Raw genomic sequence first — 12533 nt, 5'->3', positions numbered from 1 at the left:
ATGCAGGACTGATGCAGAAAGTAGGAGTTCAACAACTGCCAAATAGAGAAGAATGCATTAAAGCAATGTAAGGGAACTTAGAAAATAAATAAATTGACTTTAGCACTACCAACACTACCAATTGGATATTTTTTACCATACTTCAAAAAATGCGAGCTTTGTTACAAAGTTTCGCTTTTCCTCTTCCTCTGATGAAAAAGCCACTCGCTGTGTCCCTGTGTGCTCAGCAGAAAGACCTTTTCTCCTGCGCTCAATGGCATTGACAGGCCAACGTCTCAATCGATGAACCCACGGTCAGACCTTTGCAGAGCGAGCCCCAGACCAAAGGGCTGTGTGGGTTAATTGTAATTGCATAGGACAGCGTCTGTAACACATGCCCTGAGCCAGGGAGCTCAACTGGCCTGAATGGGCCTGGTCTGAGAAAACGTTTAATCTGCGGCAACTTCATGTGAGGAGATGTAAGGAACCTTGTTTTTTATCACCCAAATCACCTTTTTGCCCTTCGATTCCTAGATTACCATACATCATAGGAAGTAGCATTACTTGTCTGTATGTACAAAAGAGCGACTTTAAATTCTATGTGTCATACAGATAGTAACTGGGTCCTTGGTTTAAATTTTGATGTACCGCTGCACCAAAATCCAAAAACAGCCTTTAAACTTTAGTTATAGTTGTACAAATGAGAGCCGAAGTGTGGTAGCAGCTGAGGGAAGACGAATGCTATACAACTGAGTAAGCAAGGAGAGCGCTGTGAATGGTCCTCTTACAGGATCAAGAGAGACATATAAATAAATGGAAGGAAGCCCGGCCTCGTGAAAAAGGAAAAATCTTCAAAGTCAGCTTCTTTCCTCTTCCTACCCACCCCTGGAGATCAGATCAACTACTATCCTAAAACCTAATGAACTAGTAAACACTGGGAATTAAATGAATATTACATGGGGTTTCATTAATGCCAGCCAGCAGACTCCAAAAATAATGAAGGCAAGAAGCAGAGGCGGGAGGAGACAGTTACTGGAGCTTCTTCTTCTCTGTGTTTACTCAGCATCTGCCTGCCAGAGAAGGAGGCTTTTGATCACTCCTCGACTGGGTTCTCCTCTCCGCTGCGTGGCAGGAGAAGCTCAGGGAGGCCGCCAAGCACCGCCAGGGCCGGCTCATTTGCAACACAAATGAACTGAGCTAATTGTACACGTGCGGGGAGACGGGGGAGCCGCACACACGGTGCAATGTTTGCAAAATATGGAAATAATTATTCTCAGTGAGCTTGTGAAATACCATCAGTGTTGCAAAAGAGGATTTGAGCACGGGCTGGGAATGAGACGGCTGATGATAGCAATGGGCTCGATAGACGCAGATGTTTAGATTAAGCTTTTTTCATTATTTCTTTATCACGCAGCTTCTTCAAGTGTATTTTTGGTAATTGAATAAATTGGAACATGAAATAGATTTGAACTTGGGGCACAGCAACAGGATTATGTGTAAAGCAGTCTTTTACCCATTCATGAAACAATGCATGCAGATATTATGCAAGGTCAATTGTGCATTGTAAATTAAGTTTCCTAGAGCATAATACATGTACACCATAAAATAGTCTAACAGCTAGCTAATGGTAGATTTTATTTGACTCAAAATTAGTGTAAATGTAAACTGACTTTGTGACAGTAAAGTTTGAAGTGTTTGTTCAGTTGTGTTATGTGGATTCACTGCACTTAATAACAGAGATTTACCTAGGAAAGTCTACCTCTTGACCTTCCAAAGGTCTGACCTTATGAGCCTCTTTAATCAATAAATCAAATGTAAAACAAGAATGATGATGCTGTGGAGTACCATTAGGAGGAGAGAGTGTTAGCCTTCAATTAGCAACTTCACTGACCATCAAGGCCAGAGGAGATTTGTGGAATAATGTACGTATATACAGTACCACTAAGATCCTACACTGACGGTGAGCTACTACAGCAAAGGCAGTCAAATTTAACCCCTCTACAAACTGTTAAATGGTTACTGACATTGACAAATAGCATCGCACATCAAGGCATATGGTTGAAAGCAAAGCACTATCATTGCTGTGTATGCAGTTTTCCTTGCCTCTCTTGGCTATTTAAAAACAAGATGACATCAGACATCTGTTTGGAAGGGGAAGAAAAGAGGCTTTTTAAGAGAAAAAAAAGACCTCCTAGGGACTGGGCTTCAAACACATGAACATACAAGTGCCGCCACATGCACTCTCACAAAGAAACACAAGGACACACACACAGAGAAGAGCTGAGTCTCACATTTATGCCACTCAGCAGCCTTCTCTTTAGTCCATCAGTGAGTAGAGAGAGAGAGAGAGAGGAAGAAGTTAAGGACCTGGGGCAGAGTTGGAAGTGGCCTCTAATGCTGAACTGAAATGTAGTTTTACTGGGAGCACACTACGCCTACTGTAACTCAGCCATTAATGACATGTTAAGGTTGAGGGTCACACACACAAATGCATGTGCACACGTGCCTATTCAGCCTTTGAGGGAATCAGTCTCGCTCCATGAGCATGAAAAGAGCCCAGATGTCAGCGCTCTGCACAGGCCGGCGTTCCTGTTGAAAAAGTACTTCATCTTTCTTTTGTTGCTCCGTGACCCTTTCTATACCTTCCTCATCCTGTTTCACTGCAGAGAAGCGGCTGGCCAGTGGAACCTATGGGCAATGTACAGCTCACTGGGTGACATCACATGTACCTCTGGCCATGCCGTGGCAACCTGTAACCAAACCTCGGCAAAGGCAATTTCACCTCCCTCTCTGGGCAGCAGCATCAACAGCAGTGGCAGCAGGCCTGGGGCTGGGGACATTAGCCTGATGCTTATCTGGCTACACAGGCCATCACTAGCTACCAGTTCTCTCTCTCTCTCTCTCTCTCTCTCTCTCTCTCTCTGTCTTTCTTCCTCTCTCGCTCTCTGTCTGATGCTGAGATATGATTTGGTGAGAGCAGAGAGGACTCGAGCATATCGATTCAGACTCTACTGCTGCCTCTCTCGCACTATTCATCCCCTCATTCCACCTCTCTCTCTCTCTCTCTCTCTCTCCCTCTCTCTCTCTACTTCTTTTCTTTCTCTCTCCAGCGTGCAATCATAATAACCCCTCTCTTAGACGACCGGGCAATAAAACAGGGCCTCCCTTCTTCCTGCACACATCTCCCTTGGCGAGGACAAAACCAATAAAGGGCTGGCTTAATTACAGCTGCTGAGTGCCGCCAACACCCGGGTACAACACCATGGGGCTGAGGGTGGGCTGAGCGTGGGCGAGGTGTTACGGGATGTTGGGAAGGGCTGGGGGTGGATAAGAACTACTCAGAATACAGTTAGAGTCTCAGTCTGACTCCCACACCTAAACCCTCAAGACACCACTTTATAGTACTCACAGAGATGGAAAAAAAGAGGTGGTGTTAGCCTAGAGGCTGGCTGGGAAAATGTGGGTAGGCCTTGCCTTCAGCAAGGCATGTAACTCCCAGTTGCCCCAGTGGAGGAGCTCAATCAGCTTGATTTGCCATCTGCAAGGTGTTAATGTGTAACTGCGGGAATGTAAAGCAGGGCATTGCAACAAACTAAAAAAATTATATATACAATACACTCAGTCGAGTTACCCTGGATAAAGAAGGGTAAAAACAGGGGATAGGTTAATGTTATATATAATACAATGTGGCCAATGATATATCAAGGTGGATACACCCCCAACTCAACACAAGTGTCCAGGACTGTGAAGAGCCAAGGGAGGGACTGCTGGGGATCCATGTCCTTGTCTCTCGTTGTTTCTAGGTCTGCAGTCTGTCTCCAACTCCTCCCCTCCCTTCTTCTTCCTACCCCTTTCCTCTCTCCTTTCCCCCAGTTCTGTCACATCAACATGAATCTGGGGCTCCAGGGGTTCAGAGTCCCACAAGCTGCAGCCTGCAACGTCTGCCTCGTCTACAGCTCTGTCACCATGGTGACTGATGCCTGGGTATTCCTGCCTCCTTTTTCTACTTTCTGTCTCCCTCTCTCTCTGTTTTCTTTCCATGCTTTGTCTCTCCACTGAGCTCCTCTCACCTCACATCCACAATGTGTGTTATCAATACAATACAGGTTGAGAGAGGCTAGAAATCAGAGTTGAAAGTGTCTGCTGTGTATGCTGCATGCACACTGGATGTGTGTGTTTAATGAGGCTACTCAAAGCCTTTAGATATAGAATAATCATGTCAATGTGTCATTTTGAAATTCATTTTATGGCGTAGTGCAATGGAACACAAAACAGTGGAAGTGAAAAGATGTCTGATGCTGCATGCACTTTTTTTTATGTCTGGCTAGGTTCTTTGTATGTTATACACTTGTTTGTCTGGTTATGTTTGTTTATCCCTTTTTTACTCAGGTCCCTCTGTTTATTTGTTTCTTCTATCTGCTCCAGAGTATGACTTGGTCTGGGATTTACATACCAAAGAGACATGACCCCAAACAGAAGAATATCGAAACAAATGTCCAGACATGTTCACATCCTGTCAAGACCTGAGATGTCTAGTAATGAGTGCAGCATCAGTTGTAGCTGTAGGTGAAGTTAGTACCTCCCCCAAGAATGAAGAAAAAATCCTAACCCTAACCCTAAACACACAATGTTCTAGTAGGTTAGCTTAAATCATCACAGTAGCTGGTTAGGTAAACTGGTTAGTTTGATTGCCCAAATTCAAAATCTTCATGTCTGTTATGTAACAGTGCTCTGTTAGCAAATCATGAAAGGATGCCCACTGCACTTACACACATTATTTAACTAGCTCAATGTAGGGCAGGTACAGACGAAATAGCTGCTACAGATGCAATGCTAAAAAGCAACACATTTGGTTTAAAGAATTGGATTCAGGTTCCAACACTGAACTGGCTTCACAGCAGTTTCATGTAACATTTCCGTACTGTGTAAGTACTCAAATCTCTGTGCAGTCTGTAGAGGATGTGAGGAAGTGGGGTCGTCTTTGTGACAAATTATGTAAAACCTCTAAAAAAACCTTAATTGCATTAATCATTTTCAGTATATTTGGGTTAATAAATAATGTATGCTTTTTTTTAAAAGCACAATAACTGTCAGCAAGTGTATGAAGCATGTTATCATGTTGAAGACTGCCATAAACACAGTAGTCCTGAAATGTATTAACATGTCAAGGCTGACAAAAATTGCATAGAAGACATTTAAGCATCCACCAGACAGATCAGAGTAGGATTTGAGATGAAAATCTACAATATAGCAAATCAGAAGTGACCTGCTCCATCCTCTTTTTCTTACACCTTGTGTAATTTAGTCAGAAATAATATCCCTTGTTCCATGCCCTCCTCCGTTGAATCAGGTCCGGCTATCATCGGGGACAGGGAGGATATACCATAAATTCTATTGATCAAACATTACACCTTATCACCATGGCAACCCCGTCGTTGGAGGGGACAAGTGTGGCGATGGGTATAGGTGTGGGAGGCGCAGAAAGCCGGGGGGGGGGTTCCACTTCAGAGGAACTTCCAGTGTAGAACTGACAGTGGAGGAAACAAGTTGGTTTTCTGCGATCTGTGACTGTATACGTTGCACTGCACATTTAAGCTCTCAAAGTGCACAGCTGCAGATATGCTGTCACTGCAGGAGGACAATATATGAGACTTTGGGATGAAGTAAACAGCTGTGAGTATGAGGATGACTCACTGAAATCACACCCAAGATTGAGCAGCCAGTTTGGAATCATTAAACAGCAGCAATATGGGTTTTATTTAATATGCTGGATTTGAAAAACAGTGTTGCTTTCAATATATTGCATCTATGCAGAAAATCAAATGCAGCTATTCATATCCTGCTTATCACACACTTTGCAAAAGGCTCATCTGGGAAAAGACTGTATGATGTGTGCCACAAACTCAATAACGTCCCTTCTATTGCTTTATACACCAGCATGATAACAGACACACTTTGGTCTCAGGCATTTCAGGGAAACAAGCACAAAGAGCTGCCGTAGCGGAAGGGGGGGATAAGTGGAAGGTGTGTATGTGTGTATGTATGTGGGGGGGCAGTATGGTTGCAGTTTAAATGTAGTGACCACTCAATTCAAAACCATTCAGGCCTTCTAAGAACAGATCCCCACACCCCATTAGGACCTCTGCTGACGCACACATGCATAATACATGGAGGCTGGATCTAAAAGCATACAGCCCATTAGCAGGCCTGGCCTGGGCAAGAAAGAGACAGAGAGAGAGAGAGAGAGAGAGACAGACAGACTCACACACAAACAGCCCTGATCGAATGGATGGCCAAGCTGGCTAGCCACTGATAACAGCACACATTTCTGGCTTGCAGAGAGTTGTGTTGATGTTGTTTTGTACCAGTGAGCTATATGGTACCACTTATAGACCCAGAATTGAGTGGACATACAGGCTGACACTGGCCTTAAGATCCTGGAACAGTATTAAAAAAGGAATATGCACTCTCAACCAGTTAGTTGTACTAATTAGCCAAACTACATAACAATAAGATATTTTAGCATATAGGCGTAGTCCTTCAAACATTGTTTCTACTGGAGAAATTTGCTGAGAAGGAAAAAAAACGGGTAGTGATGGAAAATAAGTTCAATTTAATCAGTCAGATGTGATGATTGCTGGATCACAGTTTCCAGGCACAGAGCCCCCTGTTCAGCCCTTTCAGTGGCTGAGTGTTCTGGCCATGTAATGTGAGGTGGCAGAGAGCCCAGCAATGCTGTAAATTATTTCTGACGGTAGGGTGGGGGACAAGAGGGAAAGACTTGCAGTCCCCGGAGACAGTGCATGGTGTGGAGATACGGGGGCCTGCGCCTATGGCGAGAAATGAAAGAGGCCTGCGTGTTCTCTCGGGCCTGCAGCTGCAGGAACGTGAGTCTGTTTGCAAGTTTGAAACCCTTCTGCAGTCTGCATAATGTGTGTAACAGCCATGCCTGGCCAGATGAACAGGGGCCTCTCCGTGGGGGAACGGAGCATTTAGCAGACTAATCATAATATGCTCCAATGCATCTAAGTGAGATCCAACTTCTCTCTCTCTCTCTCTCTCTCTCTTTCTCTCACGGCACACCACACAAGCACTTATTTTCCAGCAGATATAAAAATACTTGTTTGGTACTAATAATACTAGTAATGGTACATTTGTGTAAATATCTGTTGCAGTAACACAGCTAAAAGCATAGAAAAATGCTTCTGATAATGAAAATTATTGCTAAGTCTTGGTATAAAGATTTATTAATTAAGATACTATCAGACACTTTTTTATTAAGTAACTAATTCCTGCTCTGGTACTTTCCCCCAAATATTATGGCCTGTGTTTGAGTGTGTAGGGAGATGTGGGTGTGTAGGGGGTGTGTGTGTGTGTGTGTTGGGGGTGCTGTGTCCACTCGTTCTCAGTTCTGGACTCAAGCATACATTTACCCTCCTCACCCCCTCATGTTCTGCTCTTAGGCACAGCAGAAGCAGCGGCAGAAGCAGTATAGCACACATGCTGCAGCAGCGGTGCGCTGGGGCATACGCGCACGCGCATACATACATATACGGCTACGCGCGCAACATAGTCACACCTTGGCATGGTCACAGTCTACCTGAGAGGTTCATCTTCTCTCCCCCAAACGGGAAACAAGTGCGCGCGTGCACGCGCGCAGAGCACACCGCGGCAGCAATACTGATCGGCCCCATCATCCAGCCAGGAAATATCTGCAGCAGCAACAGTACTATACTGTAGGTTGTTATTACGCAGGCTGACTGTCGATCGATAAACGCAACAACCACCCCCCACCCCCCAATACTCGTTTGACATACCAACGGGGAAGCCCTTCCTCATAAATCAGGGCATTTCTTTACAAAGGAATCACTCACCCGATGTTGCTCAACGCCTGCTCGAACAGCTCCGTCTGCAAGATGTTCTGAGGCGCCGAGAAAGCCCCGTTGAAATGTGATAAAACCGAGCTACAGAACTGACGCAATGTCTCAAACTGCATTTTCCCCCTCCGTTTTCTTTTATCCTCAGTAAATGATCACCCTTTTTCCTTTCACCAACAATACATCCCAAAGCCTGCGCTCTCTCCGGACGCCCCCTTCCACACATATACCTCCTCAGTATTTTGGTGTTATTATCTCCCGGGGCGCATTAAACGCAGAAAAGACGCCGATCAAGTTCCATATTTCTCCTGCCGTTCCTGGTAAAAAGTGTCCTTAAATGAGACGCATTCCGGGCGGGATCCTTCGGTCATTATGCTTTGGACTTGAAGAGAGAAAAACGAGGTAGTGCCGGTGCCGGTAACGAGCCTTTTCTTCTTCTCGCTGTAGCAAAAATCTCTTCTCGGTGAGCAGGAAGAGGCGAAGGGGCGCCCGGAGGAGAGAAGGAGCGGAGAAGCATCCTACACGGCAGCCAGCAGCAGCAGCAGCAGCAGCAGCAGCAGCATCCCTTACCGGCGCATCAGCTGCTGCCTCACATTCAACTCATATTTCCCGTCGCCTATGAAGAGCACACACACACGCACACACACAAAAAAGCACACACACGCACACTATGGGGTTGATATGCAGTCGTGCGCACTCTTTGCCATATCTCTCCATCCACTCTCATGCACTCTTTGGGACGCGCACAGCAGCAGATAGACCACGATAGAATACAGGGCGAGAGAGGCGATGCTGTCGTCAGATCTTCTTTTTTTTCTTGTATTCTATATCTGGCTTCAGAGCATCAGCTCATCATCAATAATAACAGAGGACAGTCATAATACCTCTGAAAGCGAGAGTGTGAGGAAAGGGCACACATAAAAGGGGGGTTTTCCCGAGGGGTTACTTATTTATTCATTCAATGTTTTTTCATTTTATTCAGTCACTGGTTCTGTTTGTAACTGTAGATCCCAAAAATTAGCTGAAAAAAAACAAAAAACAAGTGAGGATCAAGGGGTTCCTTAAAGCTGCAGATACAAAAAAGCATTAACAGGACAATAAAAAGTGAACATGGAGCTATTCTAAACCTTTCTGAAGGTTTTCTATAAATGAGCTCTGCTATATGCAAGTATAAAGGACCACTTCCTGAGCAGGGAGATGACCTGCGTGTGTGTGTGTGTGTGTGTGTGTGTGTGTGTGTGTGTGTGTGTGTGTTTTAGATCTTCAAAGAGATAAAGTACAAGAATTAGTATTACTATTAGAAGTAGTTGAGTAGTTACTTACAAGTAAGTAGTTATCCAGTAATAGCCTTGTATCAAGAGGATGTAACACAACTGCTTGTATTGTATAGAAGGACGACAGGTAATGTTATCATTGTGATGATAATGGCTCACAGATCTATGTCTCTGCAATTCTTTTGTCAAAACGTCATCAGTTGTTATCCAGCCTCTTATAATCAATGCTCCCTACCAGGGTGGACTGCATCCTTACCAAATTCTAAATTAGGCCTTGGTAGAGCAAAATGTTAAAGCAAAGATAAAAACTCGTACATGACACACAGCATCAATTTGAACAGTCTGGATATTTTACAGTAAAAGAAAAAGACTATGAAAATATCAAAATAAGACCTTTTGCCATCATATAGGCTACAATAACATTTTACTTACAAAATAAATAGGCCTCTTTTAGGCAGACGTATCATAGTAAGACAAGAACAAGTGTTGCTAAAGACAGCTCTGTTCCATTTAAGTATCCCAGCAAACCAGTGTAACAGTGAGCCAGCCCTTTGACAACTGAAGCAGCAAAATGGAATTCAGCCATCCTTAATTTTATTATTCACTCCTGTGTTTTTGCTGCTGTGACATATGTGTACAGGACCACTATAAGGCAAAACATTTCAAATAAGTTCACACTAATCTCATTATCAGAACCACTTATTTAACAGTAAAAACAAAAAAATGTTTGGGTTTTTTTTCAAGATTTTCGAGATATCATTCCAACTGACCCAGTGCACTTGCTGTAGGTGCACACTCATGGAGTTTTACAATGCAAAGGACAATTATAATAGATATTTCAGGTATGTTCACTTTAGGTCTCATTTCCAAAATAAACAGAAGATTTGTCTTAAATCTTTCTCACTGTCTGACTGTGCTTCTTTCATACTGGACTATCTTGCAAAGCTTTGGGTGTCACAGCATGATCAGATCACAAAAACTAAACTCCATGTCAATGTGAATTATTTGGTCAAATTACTTATCTAAGGCAGTGTAGTATTACTGGCTGATGAAATATATGCATAAGGTAGGGCTTGTTTGGGTACATAAGGCTGAACTGAGACAGACTAGGTCAGAATAAGCAATGATGAACTGAACTGTTTAAGGCTACTCTACACTGGACTGGGTTGGGCTGGATATTAAAGGACCAGTCAGGAACATGTTCCTTTTCCTCTTCTAACATTTCTGGCAGGCTGAATGGCTCTGCTGCTGTGGCTGAATGTGTTAAAAATGCAGAATCTGAAGAAATTCCACCTGTGAGTAAGTTCCAATCCCAATGTAATCATTGTTGTTTCATCAGCCTCACCAAATACTGCAGCTGTCCCAGCGTATCTCTGTGTTCATTCAAATGACACCTCTGAGACCAAGATAAATTAGAAGCCTTCCCAAGTTATTTCTCCTTATAAATAGACTGTCAGCTTTTTCCCCTCCTTTCTTCAGCAGAACAGATCCAGAAGTTAATTTAAACATTCTTTAAGATTAATGAAAGTGGGTTTTGGTGCTTATGCGGTGGGAGTTCTATTTATGGACTCTCTGCTATCCATCATCAGCATTATCCGTTGAATTTTCAGACAGCCAGTTTCCTGTTGTGTCACTGCGAATGTAGGCAATGCCAAAGCGAGAATCGCTCCCCAGTAGCATCTCCACCTCTCTAGCCATGCAATCAATTAATATACAGTGGTGGGGGCCTGGACTGGAACAGAATGTGACTGGATGACTGAATGCTTGGAGCAGTCTGATCTATAGTCTGATCTATAGTCAGTCTGATCATCCATTATAACCACCTTAAAGCAGCCAGCCATTTGAGGAGAAGATGGATAATGTACTCCAGTTGCACTGAGACACAAAATACTGTTATCCTGCATTGCCCTTAAAGGTTTATAGGTGTAGCTTTGATTACAATTTGCAGTTACAGATGATGCTCTGCTTTTCATTGTACTACGCCTCAGTGTGTATTCAGAGTATAGAAACATGATGGATGAGAGATTTACCAAAGATAGCACAGGAACAAAATGTTACCAAGACAGGAGAGAAAAATGTGCCAATTTTGGAGTGTTTCTGAGTATGTGTCACAGTAGCACAGCAGCTTCATTACAACACTGCTGATAGGTAATGGGCAGGTTATTTGGATATTTGTTTCTTTCTTTTCAGAGGGGTTGGGGGGTTATTGCCTTTAATTGATAGGGAAAGCTGAAGAGTGACAGGAAAAGGTGGAGAGAGAGGGGATGACACACAGCAAAGGGTGGAGTCAAACCCATGACTACTGCAGCAAGGCCTCAGCATTGGTACTGTACCAGGTAAGCTATCAGGGCGCATGTTGGATATATTCATCAAAACATCCATTTGGAGAAAAATACCAGGCAATTAAACCAAACCATTTTCCCCCAGGACCCCTCCATTTTTCCAAGTTCTGAATATAATAATAAGTAAATACAAGGTTGCAGTGGCCTAGAGAGGACACAGAACTAATGAGTTGTGTCTCCAAACACATTGTGGGCACAGGCTTGTACATGCTGGTTTGTCCCCGTGTTAGAAGAGTGTGGCAAGTGGCCCTCCAAGTATACATTTACAAGGTCAGCAGAGAATAGGAACAGAGGCATGGGCTGGATTGGTATTTAGTCAAATTCACTTCCTTTCCCACTGCACCTCCCGTACATGTGTAGGTGCTTGTACAAAATGTTATATATATATATATATATATATATATATATATATATATATATATATATGACTTGGTGCTAACTCAGAGCCACCCTCCCCTTGGATTCAGGTTATCTGCTGGGTTTGCTCTCTACTGGATGGTATACCACATAGCCTACATTTTCAATCTTCCAATTGGGAAGTCTGATTTCAGTGGCAGAGAGGACCAGCAGAGAGACAAAGACATCTGTTAGCCCGTGGGCTCTACTTGCTGCGACGGACCAAGGGTTATGGAAAACAAAACCTGATATCACAGCCTTACTGTAACACAAGAGAGAAATAGGGGGCATGTTCCCTTCCAGAGTTTTACCACTGCCAATATGACCGTAGTCACTTAACTTTACAGATCACAGGTTTGTTCTTCCAAAACTGAAAACAATTTTAGACATTCTGGGAGAAAGGCTTAACAATTAACTTGCTGGTTATGTCCGCATAAAAGTCACATCTAGTCTAAGTTTGCATTGAACAAATGTCAAGTTACCTTAGATCAGAGAAGGAACAAACATGGACATGAAAGATGTTTTCTGAAATGGCTTTCTGCCTTTGTGCTGTGGAAATACACTTCTATAGAGTGTGTAGATACTGACTATGAGCTTCTCTTGCTTCCTTTGGAAGAAGAAAGAAGAAGGAGCCCCCATGTGGACATCAAAGTAACTACCTTATT

General features: G+C 43.4%; 1 protein-coding gene across 28 annotated transcripts in view; it reads right to left on the bottom strand.

Annotated features, from left to right (window-relative positions):
* rims2a (regulating synaptic membrane exocytosis 2a) overlaps positions 1 to 12533 on the bottom strand; it is a 141961-nt gene that overhangs the window by 88699 nt on the left and 40729 nt on the right. For 2 of the 28 annotated variants that reach the window (XM_051406266.1, XM_051406265.1), the window contains exon 1: positions 7854 to 8575. The exons of 21 other annotated variants lie outside the window; for them this stretch is intronic. In XM_051406266.1, the coding sequence (XP_051262226.1) occupies positions 7854 to 7975 (122 nt within the window). In that variant the 5' untranslated portion in view covers positions 7976 to 8575. Of the gene's footprint in view, positions 1 to 7853; positions 8578 to 12533 lie in introns of those variants that run through there. 5 more of the 28 variants (XM_051406264.1, XM_051406267.1, XM_051406277.1 and 2 more) reach the window with 4 other exon arrangements.

Source organism: Dicentrarchus labrax, unplaced genomic scaffold (assembly GCF_905237075.1).
Source record: "Dicentrarchus labrax unplaced genomic scaffold, dlabrax2021, whole genome shotgun sequence".
Lineage (NCBI taxonomy): Eukaryota > Metazoa > Chordata > Actinopteri > Moronidae > Dicentrarchus > Dicentrarchus labrax.
Note: the sequence above shows the minus strand (reverse complement) of the source record. Positions and strands in the feature narration are given on the sequence as shown.